Here is a 25,443-nt window from a genome sequence, read left to right as displayed (position 1 = left end):
AAAAAAAATCGCAAAAAAATGATAAATTAATAGAAAAAATTCAGAAAAAATGGCAAATGACCGAGAAAAAAATTGAAAAATACAAAAGTGATTCTTAAATTTCAGAAAAAACAAAAACCTGGAAATTATTTTTTAATGAAAATCCACGAATGCCCATAATATTTATATTTAGTCTGTGTTACAGTGTTCCAGCCGGTCACACTAGCGAACTGACATAACATAGTATTATCGATAATAATAATAAACCGAAAGATGAACAAATGCCTTAGGCACCAGCCCCGGATACTGCTCTCCCAGCTCGGCGTGAGTCAATGGCCAACCCGGCGGATACTTGATCTCTCAATTCTGAATTCGCACAGCTCCCGCGGTTCTATGCCGCCGTCCAGGCGGAGCCACCACAGAAGAAGCCCGCTCCCAGGGTGGGACTGGCCCACAGGCCCGATCCCAAGTCGGTGAAGTGCGACTACATTGGGCCGCCGGACGCGGAGTCCAACCTGCGGCCATATGTGCGGCACTACGACGACGAGGAGACGCGGCTGGCGAGGAGCCTGCGGCTCAAGCGGATCGAGGTGGAGGCCTGGAACACGGACTTCTGGACGCGGCACAACAGGCGCTTCTACGAGGTGAGTGCATGCGCCGTCTCTCTCTCCCACCCCTAATGCCATCTCTTTCGGTTTCGCGCGCTCGGCAGGAGAAGGAGGACTTCATGCGGCTGCACAGGGAGAGCGGGAGCAGCGAGGTCTCCGCGGACCAGATGAGCCACTTCTACAAGGCGTTCCTCGACAAGAACTGGCGCATCCACATGATGTACAATATCTCGTGGTACCTCAAGAACCTCGACATCCTCACCCTGGCCGCCGGAGTCCAGCTGCAGCGGCTCCTCGCGCTGGCCAAGCGGCGGAGGTCCACGTAGATGCAAAATTCCTAGTCAAATCCCTTTACTTTGCCATGACTCGAAATAAAAGATCGTGTGTGTAAAATGTGGTGGCATAAAATTTACTTAACTAGTAAGGGGATGAAAAATACACGTTGCTCGGAGTTGGTTAATGTACTTAAAGGTATTGCAAAACTATTTAAAAAAAATAAAATAAGAGTAGGTGTTTGTATCCTTATCAAGTGTATATATTCAAAGAAGGTTGCACATGTTGCACGTGGGGCATGTTTGCATGCAAAGTATGCGAATATTGAAAGATAGCCACTATAACTATGATAATAGTAGTGTAATGGTAAATGGTAAATGGTAAATGGTAAACAGAGGGGAAGGCACACACGCATAAAGTCAAGTTTTTGGGTTTTCCATCGGCTGTGGATGTGGAGATGGTGCTAAAAAAAAATATAAAAATAAGAAGCTCAGGGGTCAAAGGTCAGGGGTCAGATGTACATACATTACAGGGGGCGTGGTCATGTCCTAGCATTAACATTTATATTTATATTCTCTCTATATAGAAACGATAGCAATCATTCAATTGAAACTATGAAACACTCTCCACTTGCTCCACTTTCCACTTACGGCGATATATGTATATGGGATACGAATTAGCTACAGTGGGCACATATACATAACTTACAAGGTTCTATGCTCGCATATAGCATAATATAATTGTATATATGTACACGGTCTATACTGCCTATCTGCTTATCTGTTATCTGCTATCTGCTATCTGCTTATCTGCCTAGCGAATCTATCTATTTGATCAGATACAACAATTCCTATTCCTGTTCACTGGGAGCGGCGCGCGCGTCGCCGCCTCTTGCGCTTCCTTTGGTCCTTCGTAGGCGGAGGAGGCGGATCCCGACTCTAGTTCATCCACTTGCGGCAGTTGGGCGCCCCGCAGGCGCACGGTATCTTGTGCGACTCGTCCTCGATGTCGAACTTGTAGTCGTAGGACAGCTGAGGGGCAAAACAAAAGAGATTAGCATGGCATTCTTGTACTTCGCCAACCAAACACCCACCTCCTCGCCGCGGTAGATCTTCCGCTTGGCGAATATGATGATCCGCACGTCGCGATCGACCTCCACGATCTCGGTCACACAATTGGGATTGCACGAGTGGTTGATGTAGCGCGCCAGGCCACCGCTCAGAGTGGCGTCCACCACGCGGTCCTCGTCCAGCCGGAACATGTAGATGCCGCGGTTCTGTGGAAGGTGACAGGTGTTAGTCAGGTACAAGTAAAAGTTGGAAAAGAGATCTACAAACTAGTGTTGGGTTGCTCATAAGTGAGCGAACAAAAAAGAGTTGCTCACTAAACTGAGTGAATTTGTTCTTTATTGTTCACTTGTTCATTTTTGCTTGCTCTCCTGCTGTTTTTGGCTCAAAAAGTATATTTTTTTTACTTTTAGGATGCATTTTTCATACGATTTTACAGACAATGAACTGTTTTCTGAGGGCCAGTGAAAAAGTTAAGGACAGAACAAGTGAGCCAGCGAACAAGTGAGCAAATGAGTTCATTGGAACAAGAACAAGACCAAGTGAACATGTTCACCCAAATGAGCAGTTTTTAGCCAACTCTACTAGAAACCCACCTTGGACTCGTACTGCTTCTCCCGTATCTCGGAGACCTCGGTGCGGATGACCTCGCCAATGTACTCGATGATCATGGTGTGCTTCTCAATGTCCCGGGCGGCATACAGGCCCAGTCCCTGGATCTTGGACCTGGTGGATAGATAGATAGGCTTTAGAAACAAGGTTTAGGCACACAATTAGATCCCACTGACCTCGCCAGGTACACGTTGTTGCGCCACTCCTGCTTCATCTTCTTGTACTGGGAGCTCTTCGAGTGGACGAACTGCTTGCTGTAGGGACAGGCCACCTCGCCGGCGATGGCCGCCGAGTTGGCCATCCGCTGGGTGCTGCAGCTGCCGGCGGTGCGCTGGGTGTGCGGCTTGCGCCAGACGAGCAGCTGGCGCTGCTTGGGCTCGGTGCGCGCGGCCCCCGACGGGTTGATGGCCAGCGGGAACTCGAGCAGCGGGTTGCGGCCGTACTTGAAGCGGTAGTCGGTGAGCGTCTCGATGCCCGGCAGGCTCTCCAGGATGCGCACGATGGCCGGCTCCGTGAGCCCGAAGAGGTCCTCGCCGCTGATGTGCTGCGGGAAGAGCTGCAGCCACTTGTGCGCCCTGCGCAGCCGCGTGATCGGCTGCAGGATCTGCTGCCACACCGCCGAGGGCGAGCTGTCGCGGAACTCGCGCTCCGGCTCCCTGTCGCCGGCGTCCTGCACCAGGATGCGGAACTCGGGCCTGCAGCCGGCCTCGGCGATGCTGCAGATGTAGCGGCACCTGCGATTCGGACGCAGCACGCACCAGTAGTAGCGACTCTGCGGGGGGAAACGAAGATCTTAGTGTCTGGAAGCTCAGCAGGCTCTTCGGAATACTCACCACCTTGTAGCCGATGGGGTAGATGTAGTGCGGCGTGTGGAAGGCCTCCAGCTGGTGCGGCAGCAGCTGGCCCACGTTCAGGAACGTCATGTTGCCCACGCGCAGCAGGTTGCTCAGCTCCGAGTAGTGCATCACAGTGGCCACCTGGCGGTTCTCGTCGCGATCCACGAACACGCGGCGGTGGACGACCAGCGAGCTCAGTTCGTTCTCCGCCAGAGCAGCAGAGCCTGGCGCACCTGCTCCTCCTGCTCCTGCTGCTCCTCCGCCTGGTGGAGCATGCCCGTGGGCGCTGCAGTGCACCGACTTGTTCTTGTAGAAGACGCACTCCTCGCGAATGGCGCACGGCAGGTGGTACAGGCTGTTGCAGCGCGACTTGAAGCACTTGATGGTGGCGCCCAGTTGGTGGCAGGCGCTGCACGCCTGGTTGAGACCCGCCTGCAGGGCAGTCTGGAAGTTCATCAGGGCCCCGGAGACGGTCTCGTAGACGCCGTTGGACCACAGGGCGCAGTTGAGGTGCACCTGGAGGGGAAATGGTTAATTAGCCGGGATATATACCAGTAAGGGGTTATATACAGTTGTAGTAGACGAAAAAATCGAATTTTTTATTGCATAGTCTTTAAGTATATACTGTTGAGAATGCTCCTACAAAAATTCATAACGATCGGAGCATTAGAACCGAAGTTGTAGGTAATTATAGCGCGCTATCGTGCACATCGGCCGGTCTCAGAATCTTGTTTTTTCGAAATTACCTTTGCGGTGGACACGATTACTAAAAAAACTATTATTTATTATAATAATAGCTAGTCCTTGGACGAAGGATTTTTATTTTTTTTGAAAACTTCCCTTTTTAGAGCATAAAAATCGAAAATCGTACCTTGAAAAAGTAAATTTTTTGTTAAAACCGTCGAAATTTTTTTTAAATCAATATTTAATATTTTTTGTATGAAAAAATTGTAATAAGTGCCCAGAAACATTTACTAAACAACGCCGGCAAAACATTTTTAATAAATACTTTTTATGGTGTCAAAAAAAAACCGATAAAATTTCCTTTTTTTTCCGCGGTACAACTGTATATAACCCTTTAAAGCCTGGATAACTCACCCATTTATCCACATCAAAGTTGAGCAGTCGCGAGGGTCCGTCCGCCTGGCCGTCGCCCCGCTGATTGCAGAACACGCACTGCCTGGTGTCCTCCAGCTGCAGTCCACTGGCCTCCGTTTCCCAGACAGTGTTGTTGGTTCCCGCTGTTCCCGCTCCTCCTCCTCCTGCTCCGTCTGCAAACTCCAGCTTGACGGGCGAGTCCGTGGCAAAGCAGTCGGCACTGAAGCACTTGACGATGCACTTGCGCTGCACGGGGAGATTGGCGGTGGGCTGCGCCTGGTCCGCCTCGTCCTCCGGCTCCTGTTTGACCACCGTTTCCGCGAGTGCTGAGGAGATGGAGCCGCTGGCGGTGGGGGAGTCACCGGTGGACACAGAAGGCGCTGCAGTGGAACCTCCCGCCGGCTGGAGCAGCAGACTGGCCGCCTCCTCCTTGCCGCCGCTCCACTTGAATCCCGCAAAGCAGGCGCGGTCGCAGAAGTAGACGAACGGCGGGGCAGCCGCCTTGCGGGGCAGCAGGTCCATCAGCTGGGCCAGCCGGGGCAGCTGCTCCTCCAGCGCGGGCACACTGTGCCGCGGAACACGCAGCCCGGTGGCGGGGACCACCTTCCCGCAGCTGCGGCACAGCTTCCGGCGCCCGTCGAGGATCTTGCGCAGGTGGCCGTGGCTCACGGCGATCGGCGGGCGGCGCTTCTCCTGGTCACGGTCCGGGAACTGCTCCTCCGGCTTGTCGCCCGCCTTCTCCTCGAGGATCTTGCACGTGAGCGCGGGCGCCAGGTGCAGCAGGTTGGCCAGATCCCGCAGCACGCCGGCTATGTTCTCCGAGGAGGAGGCGGGCAGTGCGAGTATCACGTTCTGGTTCTTCTGCTGGTAGTTGTTGTTGTTGTTGTTGCTGGCCAAGGAGCCCAGGGACTCCAGCTGCTGGGCCTTGCGCAGCTCCTCGCCGCAGGATCGCAGCAGCGGCGACACGGGCACCCGCATGGTCAGCGGGTCCTCCGGCAGCGCCACCGGCGACATGCGTCCGTGGCAGCGGCTGTTCCCGTTGAGCAGGATCAATCCCGGGTAGCGGGTGAGCCGCGGGAAGGCCGCCCACGCGGCCACGCCCTCGCTCTCGACCAGATCGACGGTCTCCAGGTTGCAATCCTTGACGGCGCCGATGTGCCGCTGCAGGCGCTCCCGCGAATTGCGCTCCATGTGCGTGGAGAACTCCTGGTCGTAGAAGTCGTTCTGGATGCTGGACAGCGGCAGCAGCTTCTCGGCATCGACGGAGGGCGAGGGTGGGCGCGATGATCCGCCCACCAGACCTCCGCTGCCGCCGAAGCGCTCGCTGTCGTACAGCGAGGGAATCCCCGGCAGACGCACGCGTCCAAAGCGCCCGAGGATGGCGCCGTCGCAGTCCTCCAGACCCTCCAGGTGCCTGCTCAGCGGCAGCCTCGCTCCTCCCTTCAGTTTGCCACCAGCTGATGCTGCTCCTCCTCCTCCAGAAGATGAGGGCGAACCACCGGCGGAAGCGGAGGCGGAGGCCTCGTTGCTCCCGATGAGAAAGTGAAAGTTGCGGTTGAGATGCGGTTCCAGCACCTGGAGCGGCTGCATCTGGCGGATGTGCGTAAGCAGCTTTTCGGTAAATGCATCGTGATCCTCCTCCACCTTGGAGAACTTGCGCACGCGCTTCTTGAGCATGGGCGAGGAGCTGCCTCCCAGCGCAACGCCTCCTTGTCCTCCGTGTCCGCCGCTGATCACTGGAGCTGCGCCCTGGATGTACTGCGCTCCCGGCGGCATTCCCGCCAACTGGACCATTGCTCCTGCCGGCAGTGCGCCCGTCAGATCCTTGAGAGCTCCCGCTGCTCCCGCTCCTCCAGCTCCTCCCGCTCCGGCATTCAGATTCGTGCGCCGCGGCTTCTGAACCTCGCGTTTGCGGCGCTTTCTTTGGTCACCCGCCTTGGGCTCCATGGTGGGAGGATGGGTTTGGGGATGGGTTAGCTGATGGGTTTGCTGATGGGTCTGTTGATGGGTTTGCTGGTGGGGAAGGGGATGATGTCCAGGCATTGCCACCGAGGGAACCGAGGGAGCCTGCTGCTGGTGAAGATGCTGCACCTGCAGATGCATTTGTGCCGGCATCTGGTTCGCGATCTGTCCAGGGATCTGTCCAGGAATCTGTCCCGGGATCTGCCCCTGCATGGCCGCCTGCATCTGCGCCTGCATCTGCACCTGCCCCTGGCTTTGGGCTTGAATGGGTTGTGGGGTCTGTGCCTCGGACTTCTTCACATAGCTGCCCATCGCCGAGATGAGCTGCACCTTCTCCGGAGCAGCTTGTCCCGTTGGGGTGACCGGCAGCGAGGCCATCTCCAGCTGCTTCTCGTCCAGCTGCGGATGCATGGGCAGCTTGCGCTTCTGGGCCTCGCCCGAAGGCTTGAAGGGAATCTTCGTGGCTGTGGCTGCTCCTCCCTCGATGTGGTTGCTGTTGCTCCAGGTTGCTGTTACTCCCTGCTCCGGATGGGGAGGCATCTCCGCCTGCTCCGGCAGCGACTCCTCGCCCTGCTCCATGGGCAGCGACATGGCCACCGCCTTGGGCTTCGTCTGCAGCTCCTTGGGCGCCGCCTGCTTGGTGGCTATGGAGATGGTCACGTTCGAGACGGGGGCGGTGGCCAGTTCGTAGGGCGGCGGAGGCAGCGGCGGAGGCAGCAGCTCCGCAACTGGCGGCTTGGCGGTGGCCTCCGTCGGCGGTTTACTCGATGCCACGGGGCCCGAGATGAACGACGTTTCCTTGGACACAATCTGCACGGTCTGCTTGACTTGGAGGGGCTGCATCTGTTGCTGCGGAGGAGGAGGTGGTGGTGGTGGATTCTGATTCTGATTCTGGTTCTGAACCACCACTGGCGCTTCGCTCTTCTGCTCCAGCTTTGGTTCTCCAGGCGTGGCGATTGCCACAGCCGTGAGCGGAGTAACCGGAGTAACCGAGGCGGTGGCCACCGACTGGCCACTTCCTCCGCTGGCCACCGTTGTGGTCGTGGTGGAGGTGGCCACGGACTTGCCGCTGCTGCTGCTGCTGCCCGCCGGCACCGGCGGAATCACCGGACGCGCCAGCTGCGCCTCCAGGCTGCTGACCATGCCCATGCTGGGCGCCCGCACGTTGATCACCTTGCGGGCGGAGAGGGGCGCCGTCGTGGCGGCGGAGGGGATGCTGAGGTTGTGGCTGCTGCCGGTGTTCTGGAGCAGCTGCTTGAGCAGCGCGTTGTTCGAATCCTCCGCCCCCGAGCGCTGATTGTTGATCGCTGTGGGAGTGGCAGTGGGCGTGGCAGTGGCAGTGGGCGTGGCACTGGCCGGGGGATTCGGTGTGCTGGGATTCGAGGCGGTGGAGGTGGGAGTGGTGGCCAGCGTCATGGTGGTGCTGGCGTTCAAACGCTTCTCCGGTGTGCCGATCTCCTCGCCGCGCTCCTGTTCGCCCGCCGGATTACCACCGGGTGCCTCCTTGGCCACCGCCTTCGTTTCGCCGGCAATCTCCTCCAGCTTGACCACCTCGAGCTTCGCGGGCGTCACGCTGGCGCTCGTCAGCTTGAGCTGCACCGAAGAGGCTCCCGCGGAGGCCACCGACACCGTCTTGTCCGCACTGGATTCCTGGACCAGGGCATGGTGCATCTGCAGCGCCGACTGGCTGGTGATCATCTTGGGCTTCTGCTGGGCCATCGTCGTCTTGGAGAGCACCAGGGAGATGTTCTTGTTCTGGATGGAGATGATGGGCCGCGAGCCCATCATGGGACTGTTGATGCAGATGGTGCCCGCGGACACGGAGACGGTGGAGGAGGCGGCGGAGGAGGAGGAGGTGGTGGCCAGATCGGGCGTAGTCGTTTGGGCAGACTGGACAGACTGGACAGACTGCTGCTGCTTGAAGATGTTGAAGCTGGGCGGGCAGTTGAGCGCGCTCTTGTCCAGCGGCTTGATCACCACGCTGTTGAGGCCGGCGAACTCCTCGGTCTCCTTGCCCTTGCTGAGCATCTTCTGCAGGTTCTCCGAGTAGGCGGTGATCTTGCGCGGCGCCGTCGCATCCTCCTCCGAGTGCGGGACCGCCTCCTGGACCATCGCGTAGGTCTGGCTGGGATTGGTGGTCGTGATGGTCACTATGCTGCCCGTGGGCGGGGCCAAGCCGCCGCCGCTGGTCGCCTGCAGCTGCTGCTGGTGGTGCTGCTGCAGCTGCAGGGACATCTTCTTGCTGACCACCTTGGTGGCCACGATCTTCGTGGTCGCCGGCTTGATCTGCAGCCCCGAGAAGGAGACGATGGTGCCGGGGTTCTTGGGCACGCGCTTGATCAGCTTGGTGATGTTGTGGTGGCCGTGCGGATGGCCGTGCGGGTGGACGTGCGGGTGGACCTGCACCTGCTGGCCGCCGCCGGTGATGGCCGTCACCTGGCCGCCCGGCTGCAGCAGCTGCTTGCTCTCCACGATCGTCGCCCCGCCGGCCGTGGCCGCTCCGCCGGCGCTCATCAGGGGCTTGAGCAGCGGCACCGAGATCGTCTTGTTGCCGATCGACACCTTGGCCGTGGTCTGCGTGACCTCCGACAGCTTCTTGGCGTTCACCACCAGCTGGGTGGTCTTCATCTTGGCGTGCAGGTTCACCCGGTTCAGCAGCGTGGTGGTCGGCTGGCCGGTCTGGCTGCCGGTGGCCGTGGTGTTGAAGTTCAAGTAGTTGGTGTGGCCGGGCTTCTGGGTGAGGATGGTGGTGGTGGTGCCGCCGCCGGCACTGACTGCTCCTGCTCCTCCTCCGTTGTTGGCGTTCAGGATGATGGTGGAGGTGGTGCCCGTTTGGCTGCCCGCTCCCTCGGAGGAGGGCACCAGCACGTAGTCGAGGTCCTCCGCCTTGCCGGGATTGTCGGCGTGCTCCTGCCCAGGGCCGCCGGGCTCGATGGAGATGACGGAGGCGGTGGAGGAGGAGGACGAGGCCGACGAGGAGGCGCCCTCCTTTTTGGTAAAGCTGGCGAAGGCTGCGTTTTTCCAGGGAGGAAGCGGGTTAGCTGGACTGCTCTTCGGGGAAGGGAGGCTGCACGGGTACTCACTCTGCTTGTCGGCATCCTCCGCCTTGATGGCGCCCATCTCGCTGCCGGGGCCAAAGTTGCACACTATGATCTGCTGCTGCTGCTGTTGCTGCTGCTCGCGGGCTTCCCAGGAGGCGCCGTCGGGCTCCGACTGGGCCTCCTCCTTGGCCTGCACCTTGACCTGCTGGCCGGGAGCCCGCTGGTAGAGCAGCTGCTGCGGAGCAGACGCCTTGGCGGGCAAACTGGGCGCGGGCGCTGGCACGGCCACTGGCGCCCCGAGGAGCAGCTCCGTCTTGGCCTTCTTGCGCGTGGCATCCTCCGCCGCAGCGGAGGGGTCGTCGGCGCCGCTGCTGCGCTTCTGCAGGCCGACCGCTGTGAAGGCGGCGCCTCCGACGGCACCGACGGCCGCCACGGATGCTACACGTTCGGGTTTCGCCTTTTCGGCGGCACCAAGCGATGTTGTCACCTTCGGTATATTCATAACAAACACACAAGTGGAAACGCTGGACGCGGGATGCGATGCGCTGCGCTTCGTAGGACGGGAGGGGCGGCGGTCTAGCTAGCTAGGGCTCGCGCGGCCTGCTTCTTTTTTTTAGCCAGCGAAAACATGCACGATTTTGTCAAAAAAATTTTTATTTTCGTGTATGCAGTAGAGCTGGCAAAAGAGCCGATGTTTCGCCGATACTATCGGTGTTTTGGGAAGTCCGGCAGCACTGGCCCTGTTATACACTGTGCACACTAGCGCGATAGGAATATCGATAGCGATTAAAACGAAAAAACTCCAAATCAGTGCTTTTTACCATTTATACGGCTAAAATATATCTTGAAAAATGGTCTACACTTTGTCCGACATTTTACTCCAGACAGCTGTTGCCAGTTTAGCCAGTGGAGAAATGGTATTTTTTCACGCAACAGTAGCAGTCTGGCAGCGCCGCATCGATAAAAAATCGCTATCGATGTTTTCATAACACATTTTTAGGAAAAAGAATTATTAAAATAGGGAATTAATAGTAATTTAAGACACAAACCCGCCATGCTGAGCCTGAAAACAGTCGCGCAGCTCTTCAAGCAAACCCTGGCAGGTGAGCTTCATGGGTGTTCGCCCCAGTGGCACCGAGGATAACAAGGATAACTTCTCCTCCACTTTCAGGGGGCAACATAGCAACTGTCAACACAGCCGGCCTCAAGTACTTCGCCCCGCCCATCAAATACCAGAGTAAGTAGCTTCACTCGAGCACAAGCGCAGCCAGCAGATACTCACCTGCCCGTCCGCGGGCTCTCCCGCAGATGTGGAGCAGCCGGAGCGGCCCAAGCTGCGGATCATGGAGCGCCAGCCGCAGCTGCCGCCGAACATCCGGCCGCCCAAGATGCAGAAGCGCCTGCGCTACATGCGCGGCCCCGAGACGGTGCACAACACGCTGCTGCACAAGCAGTACGCCATCGTGGCCACCGGCGGCGGCCGCCTGCGCTGGGGCCACTACGAGATGATGCGCCTGACCATCGGCCGCAAGATGAACGTGGCCACCATGTTCGCGACGTGGCGCGTCCCCGCGCCCTGGCAGCCGATCACCAAGAAGGGCCAGGGCCAGCGCATGGGCGGCGGCAAGGGGGCCATCGACCACTACGTGACCCCCATCAAGGCCGGCCGCGTCATCGTCGAGATCGCCGGCCGGTGCGAGTTCGTCGAGGTGAGGCAGTTCCTGCAGCAGGTGGCCAACCAGCTGCCCTTCCAGGCGGCCGTCGTCTCGCAGGAGATGCTCGACGAGCAGCGGGCGGCCGAGGAGGAGCACGCCCGCCAGAACGAGAACCCCTTCACCATGAAGTACGTCATCCAGAACAACCTGAGCGGCTGCCACCGGTGGCTCTCGCCCGTGGACCACAAGTGGTTCGGCAAGCACCTGTAGGTGCTTTATCTCGCCAATAAAGAATCCTTGTTAACCTGTTACGAAGTGAGTTTCCCTTCCAAATAACAAAAGACGCCATGTGAAGGGAAATGTACGAGTTCTATTGCAAACATTTGTTTAATTTTCCATTTCGTTTACGTGGATAATATGTAATGCATCATATAATATGTTTTATGCCGCTGCGTTCGCATTATAATTAATATATAATATTATTCATGTATGCCAGTATGCCCGTGTGGGTGTGTATGTTTGTCGAGGGGTGTGTGAACAATAGCCTTCTTCCACGGACACGGACCTTCGGATTGCCTTCGTCTCGCTCTTCCTGCCGCAGCATCCTATCTTCCTTCCTCGTCTTTGTCAAGTAAAATCAACACTCTCCGTTGATCTAGTCAATATCGGTATATCGGTGATCGGTCATCAGTGATTGCTCCATCTCCATCTGCATCTCCACGTCCTAGTGGAAAAGGGCTATATTGCTGGGACGGGGGACTCGTGTGTTTTGTGTTATCTCGTTTTTGGGGTCGAATGGATTGATGCTCCTCGACCCTTACCCTTAGCTCGGCTCTTTCGCTCGCTCCTCGTCATCGTCGTCTAGCAGTCGGTGTCGTACCAGGCAGCCAGATTGTTGTTGTCATTGGGTGGCGTCGGCATGGCGTCCAAATCAAAGTTCAATGCACCGGCATCAATCTCGCCGACATCCATGTCCATGGAGTAGGGTGATGTGGGTGCGCCGCTGGGCGGGATGGGGCCGATGTTGCCGCCGCCGCCGCCAGCTCCGCCCACCGCTCCACCATTGCCGGCAGCACCGCCAGCGCCGCCGCCGCCCACCGGGCTGCTGATCTCCAGACCCTGCATCGAATCTATTGGTAGAGTATCATATCCTGCGGACAAACGAGAGGGGTAAACGAAACAAGGGGAAAGTTGTGATCAGTGAACGGTGTTCTTCAGGTCAGCCAGCAGTTGTTGAGCCCCCACGGAGTCCTGTACAAGTGGATGCATCGTCTTTCGCTGAAATCGGGCAACTATATCACTGTAGTCTATTGTTTTACTTGAATTCTTTAGACCCTGTTCAAGCGAAATGAAGACTCCACTCGTACATGTCCGCCCTTTGCACATTAACCTTAAAGTAAGTATATCAAACAACACAAATCAGTCGTCGAATGCCGCTTAAGAAGTCTAAAACTAAAGTACGGCACGACAGAGGTCACTTGAGTTCGATTGGAGTTCGTCCTCCCAATCTGCATGCACGCGGCTTAGGAACTAAAGATATATTTATATTTACACGATATGGATATAGGTGACTAGTTCTATGCGATTATCTCGCAGGCTACGTGACATGCAAAATGAACTAAAGTTTATTACTCCTCTTTCTCCGTTGACGGAAAACTTGAACTGTAAATGCTTTCTAGTGAAATCAAACGCAAGAGATGTATAAACAAGAAAGGAAGCTAGCTTCGGCCAGCCGAAGCTTATATACCCTTGCAGATCATTCCTATTAATTAACAAATCGCAAAAATGTTCAATTTCTAATATTTCTCATTATTTCATTATTTCTCATTAATTTTCCGATCGTTCCTATGGCAGCTATATGATATAGTCGTCCGATTTTGATCAAATTAAAATTGAAATTCGGAAATATTTAAAAAGAGTTATATCCTAGAGTAGAAGATAATACAATAAAAACCAAAGAAGCTAGAATTTATTTCCTATTACTTTTCCATTAATTTTCCGATCGTTCCTATGGTAGCTATATGATATAGTAGTCCGATTTTTTAAATAATTAATTCGAAATTCAGAAATATTTAAAAAATAACATCCCCAAAAGTAGAAGGTAATATTTCAAAAAACACCGAAGCTAGAATTTTTTAAAGTTTTTTTCTTCCGATCCTTCCTATGGGAGCTATAAGATATAGTTGTCCGATCCGGTCGGCTCCGACATATATACTACCTGCAATAGAAAGAAGACTTTTGCGAAAGTTTCGTCCCGATAGCTCAAAAACTGAGAGACTAGTTTGCGTAGAAACAGACAGACGGACAGACGGACAGACGGACAGACGGACAGACAGACAGACGGACAGACGGACAGACGGACATGGCTAGATCGACTCGTCTTGTGATGCTGATCAAGAATATATATACTTTATGGGGTCGGAGACGTCTCCTTCACTGCGTTGCAAACTTCTGACTGAAATCATAATACCCTCTGCAAGGGTATAAAAAGGATAAATATGTTAAATCATCATTGTAACGTAAATATTGCTTTATCTGTCATCTGTAGAATCTAAATCCAATCGACGATATAGTAAGAGATTTAAGTAAAATCTTCTGGTAATCTTCTTCAGAGGGTTGCACTTTGTTGTTATTTGTGGTTGTGTTTTGGTGTGTATATGGTGTGGTAAGATCTTCTACATAAGAGGTCAGGGGATCCAATAAATGCAAAAAGATTGGCGCCCAACGAGGGACATGCAGCTTCCATCCTCGTTGAAATCATTTTTATCTATAATGAATGTAGTCCTTAAGGTCTGGCGTAGTCACGAAATACTAATTATTACAAAAAGGTGGAAACTTTGGACTTCGGAGACCCATGAGCAGCATTAACATGACATCAGTAGTATGTATCAAGCTTCACCCGATAGGATGTTGATTGCTTCAAAAAACGAATACCACAAATCAAGGTGTTGCAAGTGGAAAGGGCGAGGCTATGGTTAAATAACCGAACAACACGCACGCAAAATTAAAGACATTTATTTATTTCCCTGCATGCAGCCATGGAAATTAAGGGGTAACGAAATTAGGGGGTGAACGAGCAGGGGGACAGAGATTAAAGAGATCGAGCGTGGGAGCACGGTGAACAGGGGGTTTTGTTTGGGTTTGGTTTGGCCCACACTGAAGAAACTTAGGTGAGCTTAAAAAGTTGTAGCTTCGGTTAATTAGTGCTTATTTGAATGATGAACAGACATGATAACGATTAAATGTATGGGGGGCAAAGGCAAAGGGTCGGGGCCCAAAGGGAGTTATCGAATTGTCAGAACCTGTAAGCGTTCCCGTTAGTTTCTTTTTCTTTTTAGCAGGGTGGTTATGCGGGGATTCTTCTTCTTGGGGCGGGGGTTCGAGGGCGGGGTTCTCTTCTTCTTATGCATATGACATACATACCTTGCTGATGGAATGCGCGACCTCCGTGCGAACTGTGCACGCTGGGCGGACCTTGTCCGTACAGGCCTTCATATGCTTCTTCTGGTCCAAGCATATCCTGTGATCGATCGATTTCGTGTTTGTTTATCGGTTTATCGGTCGGTGTGCGTGTGTAATATGTGCGTGATCGTTCGTGTGAGATTGCGTATTGGATGTTTGGTTTTTGTTTTTTTACAGTTTCGTTTTCATTTATTTGTTGTTGGGATGGATCAGAAGTGAAAAGTTGTTAGGAAAGAAGAAGACACGCGCGAACGTGAGCGAAAGGGAGGGAGAAAGATTGTGGGGTTGGTTGGGGCGGCGAGAGTGAGACAGAAGGAGAGTCGCGTTGTTTGATTGTTGTTGTTGGTGAGATTTTGGTGCAGTGATTATCCGTCGTTGGTTGTTTCGGTTCATTTACCGTTGCAGTTGTGTTAATAGTGATTTTTTGGTTTTGTTTTGGTTTTACACACACAAAGTAAACATAAAGGAAAAAAAGAAAAGAACAAAAAGTAAATAAAAACGTGAATTAATTACAAAATCATAATTAAACATAAACAAAGATTGAGATGTCGCAGCGAATATACAAATTTAAATTCATGTAAGTATGTTTTCTGGTGGGGGTTGTTTCCGGGGGGATACGTGGATAGGGGTGGAGGTAGGGGGTGTGGTTAGGGAAGAGGGGATAAAATACGATGATAACTAATCGGAATCCGTATTCTTAACTCGTAATCGACGTTCATCTACTATGTACTACCTATGTACTTATCGACTAACATTTACGCTCTATCGATTCGTGGTTTACAAGAAAAGCAAGTAACGTAAAAATCAAAATCATATTGAAAGTCAACAAAAAGGTTATCGAAATCGTAAGCAAGCGGTATATAGGTCGATAGTTAATATGGATACCATTATATAATGCTCGACTAGAGTAAGTTGTCTACAAATTTACAATTTTATGTACAGAGTTCGCTTTTCGCGCTGCTTTTCAAATCAGAATAACTAGAACAGAAGAGGAGGGGTTCAAAAAGCCGGAAGACCGGAAAACCGGAGACCTCGCACTTAAATTAGCCCTCTACTGGCACGCACCTGCAGATCGGGACCCATGCCCAGGTCGGCGTTGGCCCAAATGTTGTTGTCCTCGCGCAGCAGCGAGTTGGTCAGCTCGATGGACAGGCGCTTCTTGTAGTCCTGCGGCTTGTCCTCGCTCATGCGGAAGAGCACGGCGGCAGCGTACGTGGCCACGCCCTCGTTGCGCGAGTGCAGCAGGTCGGTCAGCGGCCCGGTGGCGCCCTCCTGCTCGATAATCTCGGCGCCCTCCTTGTCGGCGGCCAGCTCACAAAGAACCCCAGCAGCCACGCGCTGAAATCGGAAGCAGAAAGCATTTAGCACACTAGAAATCCCCTGAAATGATCTTCGAACCCACCTGAATATTCTCGATTTCGTTGAACAGCAAACGCACAAAGATCGGTATCACCGACTGCTGGCGAATGAGCGCCCGGTTGTGGGACTCACGGGCCAGGATATGCAGGGCCCCCACCGTGCCCTCGACAATCTCCTCCATGCGCACGCCGTCGGCGTAGGCAGACGGCTGCTGGGAGCCCGTGGTGGCAATCGAGGAGCGTTGCTGCAAGTAGAACACAGTGGAAATCAGCACAAATCATCAAGACAGTTAGATCCTCCAGCTACTCACCCTCTCTGTGTCCTGGAAGGCGCGCATTAGCAGCCGCACCAGGTGATGGATGGCCCCGTGCTCCCGCAACGGGGCGTGGTTGGCCGGACAGAGGGCCAAGTTGCGTATGAGCCCAATGACGGCCTTGATCAACGGCCAGCGGGACGGTGGATGCAGCAGCTTCACAATCACCGACAGCCCGTAGTTGAGACGCACGGCATTCTGGGCCAGCTCCGAGTCCACGTGACGCGAGGTCAGGTGGCGCAGGGCGCAAACGGCCGGCTCGGTGATCTCCTCGCGATCCCCGGCATTGATGATGGTGCGGACGAGGGCGTCCACGCCGCCCACCTGGCAGACGGTGGCCTTGTTGCGCTGATTGTTGCACGTCAGATTCGAGAGGATGCCGGCGGCACAGGTGACCACGTTGACATCGGTGGAGCCCAGGACCTGGACGAGCGACTGGAGCAGGGCCTCGAGACCCTCCACCTTGGTGGCCGCGTCGGACAGGTTGCGCAGTGTCCACAGACAGTTCTGCACGAGGCGCGGCGACATGTTGCCCAGGTGCATGGCCAGCGCCTGCATGCCGCCGGCGTCCACGATGGCCGGCTTGTTGCTGGAGCAGACGGACAGCACCTTGAGCACCCGCGAGGTGGTCCACAGCAGCTTCTCGTAGTCGTAGGAGCGCATGATGCGCACCAGCTCGTTCGGCCCGCCGGAGGCGAGGATTATGAGCTTGCTCTCCTGGTTGCCGTAGGCCAGAATCTGCAGGCAATCGGTGACGATGGCCAGGAACTTGACGTTGTTCCTCTGCAGCAGCGTGACCATCTTCTGGAGGCCGCCGGCCAGGCGTACGGCCATCTTGGAGCCGTCCTGGTGGAGCAGCAGGTTGTGCAGCGTGGTTATTGCGTAGAAGAGCACACTCTCCACCGGCGAGGAGAGCAGCTTGACGAGTGCCGGGATTCCGCCGCTCTTGAAGATGGCCAGGAGGCCCTGGCGATGGTGCGACAAGTTGTGCAGCGTGCCCACCGCGGCCTTGGTGCTCTCCAGATCGTTGCTGTTGGAGATGGCGCGCACCAGGGCGGCCACCATCTGGGGGCTGTTCATGATGGCGTGGCGCGAGGCCTCCTTCTTGGACAGCTGGTGGACCATCATGGCCGCCTGGGAGACGACCACCTGGTCCTCGTCGTTCAGCAGCTTGATCAGCTCCGGAATGGCCCTGGTGGCCAGCTCGGCGTCGTCCTGGTAGTTGATCAGATTCACCACCGCGTGCTTCAGCATCTGCGACGGCTCCGAGAGACGCTGCACCGCCGTCGGCTGCTGGGGATCGAACTGGGTGGAGGGAATCTCGATGCCCTCCTCCAGCGTCTCCGGGAACATGGCAGCCCGGACGCGTTGGGAGCGCGTCTGGCTCAGCTGCTGGTTCATGTCGTCCACCTGGTCCTGCGTAAAGTTCTGCGGGAACCCGGTGTCCAGGTCGAACATCAGGGGATCCCCCTCCATCTCCTCGTCCTCCTTGCCGGACAGCGACGGCACCTGGGTCACGGCCCCCGAGTGGATGCCGGAGTCGCCCAGATACGAGTTCTGCTGCCACATGAGGGTCTGCTCCTTGGCGGACACCATCGGCGGGAGATCCGGCGGATTGTATTGATTATTATGCGACACTGCAAAAGAAAAGGAAGGGTAAAGAGTGTTGTTAAAAGTGTCTAAGTGCGGTGGAAAGCGCTTATACAGGCACTTCAATCAGTCGAGACGCCTTAATGCACTGGGAAATCACTGGGAAACGAAGTGAATTTTCCCTCCTCAAATTATCTGAACCCTAGTTGAAATGAAACCTAAAACTCCAGTTGAAGGTTAAGTATTTTACATATGCTTTCATTTTATTTTAATATTTTACCTATATTTTAATGTAAGTTTAATAATATTGCAGTTTCATTTCCGATTATATCGGAATATACCGATAACTAAAGTGCAGGGTATTCCCAGCTTCGAATAAGGTTTTCTTACTGTACAGACGTGTATGTTTTCTTGTAGAAAACCTTTTGAAGCAGAAGAATGGCGCAGGACAACGGAAATCATGGCCATCAGACTGAGTGCAGCACAACATCTATATCTCTGGCACCGGATTTGGATTCGGGTTTGGGTTTAGCTTTAACCCTCTCCCAACCATTTGCATACTTTTCCTTGAAGGATGGCCAAATGGAAAACGACAGCGACTGACAGCAAAGTGAACAGCATCACAGCACCACAGCAAAAAAGGAAAAAAATTGCAAAGGGAAAACTTTGAAGCGTGACAAATTGAACGCTGCAGGATATTCCCACAAAGTTTAGAGCGGATGAAGGGAGGATGGGGTCATGGGACTCACACATGAGAGGATCCTGCCAAAGGATTGGCGTGGGGCGTTTTGTTTGCCACTTCTGTCTTAATTATGCCGTTTCAGGCCCAGCTTTTTGCCTTTGTTGTTTTACTTATGCGCGGACACAGTGGCCACGCCCCTTTTGTGTGCATTTGCATTCGCAATTTTAAACTCCCCCGTTTTGCAAGTACAGTGAATTCGCCTAATATGGAACATCAGGTCGATTTGTGTAAATAGAATGGTAAATGGAAATTATTAACATATTTCTATGACTTTGGTAGGATACACTGAATAACATTACTGATTGATTATACTAGTTTATAAATGAAGAACTCTATTTAAAAAAGCATTTAAAGCATTTCACTCAGAATATTATTATTTGTATTATTTAATAGCAAACATTTATTTCGCTTTAGGCAAGCAGGACTGTAATCCCATTTCGTTTCATTTCCCAAATCGATTAAGCGCTCTTTCTTTTTCTTTCGCTTTATCCCTCGAGTGGGCCACGCACTCGAAAGGAGTACGACTGGAATGGAAAGGGGGAGAAGGAGGGAGCCTTTAAGTGGAAGTTGCCGCTTACTAATTAAATTCTGCACAGCAGCACCGCAAAAAAGGAGGAAAATGCTAAAGAAAATGTGCAGCCAAGTCGAAAATGAGATTGGAAGACAGAGAGGGAGGACAAGGTCCCGTTGCGGAAAAGGGGGAGGGAAGGAGAGGGCGGGACACGTGCAAGTACACGAGGACTTGAGTGTGTGTGTGCGTGAGTGAGTGGAAGTGGGTGGGAATAAAGTTTCAAGGGATAACAAAAAATAAAGCAGTGGCGTATGAAGGGGGTTATAGTATAGAATAGATGTTGTGATACTAGCATGTTTAAATCCGACTTTTATGTAGTGAATATGCAATTACACACATATACAACGTATATTATATATGCTTTTTAAAATGTTCCGCCCTCGATTCGTACGCCCCTGCACACTGCAAATGAAGTGGCAAAAAGGAGCGCGGCAGCGAGAGGGAGGGAAGCATCTTCCTTCCTTCTCCATTTAGCTGCGTCGTCATAAAAATTGTAAATTGCAAAATCCAAAGGAGCAGGAATAGAGTGATTTCTGGTGGTTAGGGTAAGGACACTGGATACGTCTGGTGGTTGCTGCCTGTCACACACAGAAAAAAGATCATCCACATCCAAATGGTGTATGCTCAAGCATTAACAAGTATGTAAATGTGGGCAGCTCATAGAGCGGACATAAATTATTCCATCTGGGGTGGATGGATCGACTAGTTACCCTATATATTTCACAGTACAAACAAAGGGAGCATCAAGAACAAATGACAAAAGCAAATACTTTATGTCACATTTGGCAAATTTGTCAGAAACAAGGTTTGCATCTTGCAATTACCATGGAAAGGGGTGGTTATTGTATTACGTTACAGGAGATAATCCCTTCTCTGGGACTTAATAGTACTATTAAAAACGTAACATTATCTCTAATTTTACACGTATTTCTTGAAATCTGACACTGTTTTTGACTGAGTACAGTGGATTGAACCACGAATAGAAAGTTCCTGACGTATCTTCTTCAAAATGGATCCCATTTCTGCACACTTTCTTGGAAGTGGAGTTCAGTATCAGGGGGCCAGGGGGAATACTTACTGGTACGATTCTGGGCTGGCATGTAACTCATCTTGGTGATTAAGGCGCTTTACACCACACCTGGAAGAAAGAGACGGGGAATAAATGAGTAATTTGCTTAACAGTTAACATGGAGTTGGGCTGTGTGTGTGTGTGTTGTATGTGTTTCGTGTGAGAACAAGACACTTAAGTAGTCCGCAAAACTCCGTGTTTTTTCTGCAGACACCTCACAGACACAGTAATCACCCGCTAGTTACTTATTTTATTTGTTTTCTTTTTCTTTAATTCATTTCCGCTCCGAGATGCCGCAGCACAGTACCAACTATGCTGCGTATACCAAACAAGCCCACAAACACACTCGCAGGTACGCAGGTAGAAGTGTGTGCGTGTGTGTCTACCTGCCGAAGACTTAAACCACGAACCTTGAGTTATTTAATTACTATGTTTGGCACTTTTTCAAATCTGATGCACTCAAAGAAAAACCAAAATAATTGTGCTTCACTCGCAGCTTCTGGAAAAGGCGCAGCGGAAAATGCGACCGACCAGCACGCTCGTTAAAACGGAACAGAATCGGAAAGCGGAGAGCGAAGCACTTGCAACACGGCGCGTGCGAGGGAGTGAGAGAGAGTGCGAGCAAGAGGGAGAGGGAGAGGGAGAGAAAGTAAAGGGCCGCAGTGCAGCACACAAATGCAGTGCTGCGCAGAGTTGCCACACATCCGCCAGATTGTGCATACACACGGCCAGGATTCCGATTCCAGTTCCAATTACGGAGTTGCACATAGATTAGATATAATGCCCAGCGATAATGAGCCTTTAATTCGGGCAAACACGATTTCCTGTCTGCGGCATTGTTTACATTCCAGCGAGCGCACGGTTTTCGGGGGAGAATACATAAAAATGCCGTTTGTGTGTATCCAGCTCCAACGCTCACACACACACAGCCACTGCCGCTCCCCTTGCCGCCGCCCCCGCGCCTACTTGTTTGTCCTCGCTTTCCTCGGACTTTTCACACAAAAACTCGGCTTTCCAAGCGGCCATTACTCACCGCGTCCAAGTAATCTAGGTCTGCCTTAGAGCAGGATTTATTTGTTTAAAACGCACTGGGACACAAATTAACGGTGAACTCGCTCGAAAAAAACTGTATACGACAAAGCAGAGACCAACTAGCGATGGGCGATAGTCGATAGGTCGTGGAATTTTTTGAGCCCCTTAATTCGGGGAATTCTTGCTACTAGGAAAACAGTTCCACTTCATTCACATTTAATATATCTTTTTATATTTTCTTAAGTATAGTGGGGAATAGCGCTTTTTCAGTCCCAGCTTTGTAATCGTTTATCTTGTACAAACATTTACCCACACAAGCACCTGCCCGTCCCTGTGTGTGTGCGTGTGGGAGTTTGTCAACTCAGGTTTTTGTTAAAACTAGCGAATTCCGAGCCCAAACTGTGGAAACTTCTATTACTTCGTGTTACTTACCGCGTCAGAAGTAATTTTGTCTGCTCAAAGGCAGGTTTCTGTTGTTTAAACGCACTTGAATCTTAAAATTCGACAACAACCGACTGCGAAAACTGTGTATAGGGCTATAGCGATAGGGAATATCGTATACATATATCGCCCTTAGCGAGGGGCTTTTCAACACTCAAGAATTGGTTGTGTCCTTGGCTAAGCAGATACAACAAAGATGGTTCCGTTCTAGACTTAACATTGAGTGACGTGTTAACAGACTTGAGTGGAAATTGCATGCGAAGTTAACAGTGCGCAGGAACTGGAGTGAAAAGTTAACAGTGCGCAAGAACTGGAGTGGAAATCGAAACATTATCGATTATCGCACTTATCGAGTGGGCATCATGGGGTTTTCCAGCACTCAAGAATTGGTTGCGTTCCTGGCTAAGCAGATGGTTGCGTTCCAGGCTTAACATTGAGTGACGAGTTAACAGACTTGAGTGCAAATTGCATAGGAAGTTAACAGTGCGCAATAACAGGAGTAGAAATCGAAACATTATCGAGTGGTTGAATTCCTGGCTAAGCAGTTTCGTTTAGCTGGCTGCCAACCTGCTTAAAAAATACATATGTTGGCGCGATTTTCAAATTAAAAAAGATTTACAGATACATTTAGGAAACATCCAAGCACTGGTCTTTATTTGTTTAATAACTATGTTTGTTGGGCAAGGGGAATGGGCTTATGTAGTCGAAGTGGGTTCCTCGGAAATGGACGCAGGAGCAGGCGGCGGGCTGCGCTGATCCCTGACGAACTTAACCAAAGCGCTCTTGTGGCGCTCCATTCCGTCGCAGAGCCCGTAGACTTGGGCGAAGCCGAAATAGGCGGCCACGGCGGCCACACCGAAGAGTGGAACAATGATGGCGAACCCGCCCAGGCAGGCGAAGAACACCATGGACACGATGGTCAGGAGAGTGCCTACAAAGAGAGGTCCATTCAAGTGAAGTGCAATTCCAGGCAAAAACGACGGGGAACCCACCTTCTAGCACCAGCAGACCAGTGAAGGTCATCACCATGGTGGCGATGCCGAAGCCGAAGATTATGAGGAAGGGGAGCAGGAAGACCAGGCCGCCGGCCAGCAGGCAGATGGCGATGTGCGGGTTCCGGGCGCACCAGGCGGCGATGGCCTCCAGGAAGTCATTCCCGCCCAGTTCGGACATCACAAACTCGGCCAGGCGACGCACATGAAGCCCTGCAAGATCGGTGGAGATTGTAAGAGGTAAGTGATTAGCTTTTAGAACTTATGACAAATTACTTTCATGACAACTCAGGTTAATGACTTGCAGATCGGGTTTTGGAATGACAATTAGCAATTAAACAACTCAGTAACTCTAATTACGCTTTACTTAGCCGACGTACATGACTTGTAGAGGGTTTGGAGCAGACTCTCCAGGAATTGGTCGGCTGTGGGGGATCCTGCACTGCTTTCGCCAGGGGTTTCCACCTTTTGGGGCTCCTGTTTCGGGTTCTGCGTTCTCGTTTCCGCCGACTTCTGGGCATTCTGGGCATTCGCTTCTCTGGCCGCTTTGCGCGCCTTGTTTGAGTGAGCCTGCAACAGCAATCGAATCAGATCAATAGTATTTATTAGAGGGATTATATTCATGGTGGAAATCGAAAGTGATTAGTAGCCGGCTGCTTATTATAATGCGACCTTTGACTCGCCATTCAATCTATGGACTCTCCCGGATCACCCACACCCACCATGTTGTGCGGCTGCTGCGGGAGTCTCAGGCGGTTTCCGTGCTCATCACAGGTGAAAAGTCCAGTTTGTTATCCGGGTTAATTTGCTTGATTAAAAAGCAACAGTAAGGAAAAACAAAATAAATAAACAAATAAATATCGGCAACTCAGCCCTGGGACAAAAGTTATCGTTACAGCGTTGCCACCTCGGTGGGGTAATTCAAATTAACCCTCGAAACGAAATTTAAACTGTGGATATAACCGAAGAGTACAAGTACTCTATGAAATAAGATAATAATTATGTATCCTTAAGTAAAAAAATATAATAAATTTAGTATACTACTTAAATTGGTTGTACTATGCACATTTTTAATCCAATAATCTCTTTTTGGTTTTAACGCTTATTTAACCCTTGAATCGTAATTTAAACTGTGGATATAACCGAAGAGTTTAAGTACTCTATGAAATAACATAATTATTTATTCGTAAGTTAAAAGATATAACTTAAATTGCTTGTACTATGCACATTTTTAATCCAATAATCTTTTCTGGGTTTTAACGCTTATTTAAAAATTCTAATAACTAGTGGAGCAGGAATCTTAGTCCGTTGAAAGGAGGTCGCGTCGTAATCCTGTCCGCGATCAACCGCTCCCCGTGAACAGTCATGCCGCACCGCAGTTTCGGGGCGTGCAGGAAGTTCAGATGGGCGGCCCGCTCGCCACTTTGGAGCGGCAGCCAGCCGTAAACCTGCGACTCCAGGAGCGGAACCGCCTTCGCCAGCTGCCTCTGGCGCTCCACCTGTTTCTCCGGCCAAGTGTGCCGCAGGTACCCCAGCGGATCCGGCGGCTGATGTTGCTCGAACTGCGCGTAGAACTTGCGGGTGAGTGGATAGACTGCAAAACAAGATGGTATGATTGATATCTTCTAAAATTCTTCCTTTTTTATATTTTATTTTACCCCTGCTTACTGGAACGAAGGTCTCGTAGAGTCGGATGTGTCGATTGGACTTCTCGATCAGCTCCTTTTCGAAGTCGTAGGGCAGCGGTCGGGGATCCCCCTCGTGGTGATCGTGTCCCTCGCCATCCTCCTCGCCCTCGTCGGCGGTTTCAAGTGGCGGCTTCATGGTTTTCAACTCGAACTATCAATTTCAGTTCCCTTTGCTTTTCCTTGGTTCCAGCTCCCCGAAGGAGCTGTCTCTCTGCAGGGAAATCCAAGGAGCCCGTCCGCTACCCGTGGCGTGCTCGGTTCGTTTGACTTGGCTGCGCACTTGGCTGCAGCAAGGACACCTGTCCGTCCGCCTGTCCTTCCTGTCTTTCCGTTCTGGCAGCAACTTGTACTCATTAAAGTTTTCCCATTGTTGCCGGATGGCAGGCAATGTTACCAATACTGCACACGCATCCCCACGACGCACCCCACGAGGCCCACGAAGCCAAGGCCCAAGGAGCAGGAGATCTCCGCGGGGGTATCCATGGGGTGTCGGTGGTGGTGTGACCCACAATCACAGTTTCGCCAACGTCAGAGGCGCCTGTCGGGCGAATTTCCCCAGCAGTTGCTGTGGGGTATCCACAATGTGTGCGATTGGGTCAGGAGAAAGTAAAAGGATTCCAGCCAGTGATGAGTAGTGACTTGGGTACCTTGCTTATAAGATATGTAGGTATATAGGCTTGCTGCTAGAAATTTAAATGATATAAATTGTTTTCTTCTGGAGACAATACTTTTATTTCCTTTAGACTACCCACATACCAAGTTTCATATCGATTGGGCAAATATAAACATTAAATCGCATACCTTTAAAAATATATGACTGTTTATTTTTACATATAGGCTTGCTGCTGGAAATTTAAATGATATAAATTGTTTTCTTCTGGAGACAATACTTTTATACCAAGTTTCATATCGATTGAGCAAATACAAACATTAAATCGCATACCTTTAAAAATATATGACTATTTATTTGTATTGCAAATTCCAAAAGGCTCACCTTTCGCATCACTGCACCCAACCACCCAAATATTGGCTCCATTTCATGTCGTTGGCGTA

At 52.0% G+C, this 25,443-nt stretch overlaps 6 protein-coding genes across 9 annotated transcripts; 2 read left to right on the top strand and 4 right to left on the bottom strand.

The window, feature by feature from the left end:
* Positions 1–169: 169 nt before the first annotated feature.
* Coa8 (Cytochrome c oxidase assembly factor 8) lies at positions 170–980 on the top strand. The gene is made up of 3 exons (XM_017151143.3): positions 170–303; positions 360–623; positions 692–980. Exons 1-3 carry the CDS (start codon positions 253–255, stop codon positions 911–913), a joined length of 537 nt encoding a protein of 178 aa, XP_017006632.2. The 5' UTR covers positions 170–252; the 3' UTR covers positions 914–980.
* On the bottom strand, positions 976–10,167 carry trr (trithorax-related). The gene is made up of 7 exons (XM_017151142.3): positions 9,519–10,167; positions 4,474–9,446; positions 3,373–3,891; positions 2,716–3,311; positions 2,524–2,653; positions 1,954–2,136; positions 976–1,891 (listed from the first exon to the last, which is right to left on the bottom strand). The coding sequence occupies exons 1-7, from the start codon at positions 9,976–9,978 to the stop codon at positions 1,799–1,801; spliced, it is 6,954 nt and encodes a 2,317-aa protein (XP_017006631.3). The 5' UTR covers positions 9,979–10,167; the 3' UTR covers positions 976–1,798.
* A 253-nt stretch (positions 10,168–10,420) lies between these two features.
* On the top strand, positions 10,421–11,442 carry mRpL16 (mitochondrial ribosomal protein L16). Its single transcript, XM_017151130.3, has 3 exons — positions 10,421–10,579; positions 10,648–10,713; positions 10,785–11,442. Exons 1-3 carry the CDS (start codon positions 10,531–10,533, stop codon positions 11,399–11,401), a joined length of 732 nt encoding a protein of 243 aa, XP_017006619.1. The 5' UTR covers positions 10,421–10,530; the 3' UTR covers positions 11,402–11,442.
* A 39-nt stretch (positions 11,443–11,481) lies between these two features.
* On the bottom strand, positions 11,482–21,843 carry arm (armadillo). Of its 4 annotated transcripts, none has more exons than XM_017151126.3 (7): positions 21,702–21,843; positions 20,247–20,306; positions 16,263–17,902; positions 15,996–16,196; positions 15,659–15,931; positions 14,555–14,651; positions 11,482–12,282 (listed from the first exon to the last, which is right to left on the bottom strand). In XM_017151126.3, exons 2-7 carry the CDS (start codon positions 20,275–20,277, stop codon positions 11,993–11,995), a joined length of 2,532 nt encoding a protein of 843 aa, XP_017006615.1. In that variant the 5' UTR covers positions 20,278–20,306; positions 21,702–21,843; the 3' UTR covers positions 11,482–11,992. The 4 variants fall into 4 exon arrangements, with proteins under 4 accessions (XP_017006615.1, XP_017006616.1, XP_017006617.1 ...); XM_017151127.3 differs by lacking the exon at positions 21,702–21,843 and adding an exon at positions 21,271–21,422; XM_017151128.3 differs by lacking the exon at positions 21,702–21,843 and adding an exon at positions 20,648–20,796.
* Positions 21,844–22,332: 489 nt separating this feature from the next.
* Positions 22,333–23,568, bottom strand: Ldaf1 (Lipid droplet assembly factor 1). Its single transcript, XM_017151006.3, has 4 exons — positions 23,425–23,568; positions 23,083–23,272; positions 22,703–22,915; positions 22,333–22,641 (listed from the first exon to the last, which is right to left on the bottom strand). The coding sequence occupies exons 1-4, from the start codon at positions 23,425–23,427 to the stop codon at positions 22,406–22,408; spliced, it is 642 nt and encodes a 213-aa protein (XP_017006495.3). The 5' UTR covers positions 23,428–23,568; the 3' UTR covers positions 22,333–22,405.
* A 417-nt stretch (positions 23,569–23,985) lies between these two features.
* LOC108063805 (uncharacterized) lies at positions 23,986–24,552 on the bottom strand. Its single transcript, XM_017151016.3, has 2 exons — positions 24,361–24,552; positions 23,986–24,296 (listed from the first exon to the last, which is right to left on the bottom strand). The coding sequence occupies exons 1-2, from the start codon at positions 24,524–24,526 to the stop codon at positions 23,986–23,988; spliced, it is 477 nt and encodes a 158-aa protein (XP_017006505.1). The 5' UTR covers positions 24,527–24,552.
* Between the last annotated feature and the right edge of the window lie 891 nt (positions 24,553–25,443).

The sequence above is a fragment of the Drosophila takahashii genome, chromosome X (assembly GCF_030179915.1).
Source record: "Drosophila takahashii strain IR98-3 E-12201 chromosome X, DtakHiC1v2, whole genome shotgun sequence".
NCBI lineage: Eukaryota > Metazoa > Arthropoda > Insecta > Diptera > Drosophilidae > Drosophila > Drosophila takahashii.
This window is presented reverse-complemented; position numbering and strand designations above follow the sequence as displayed.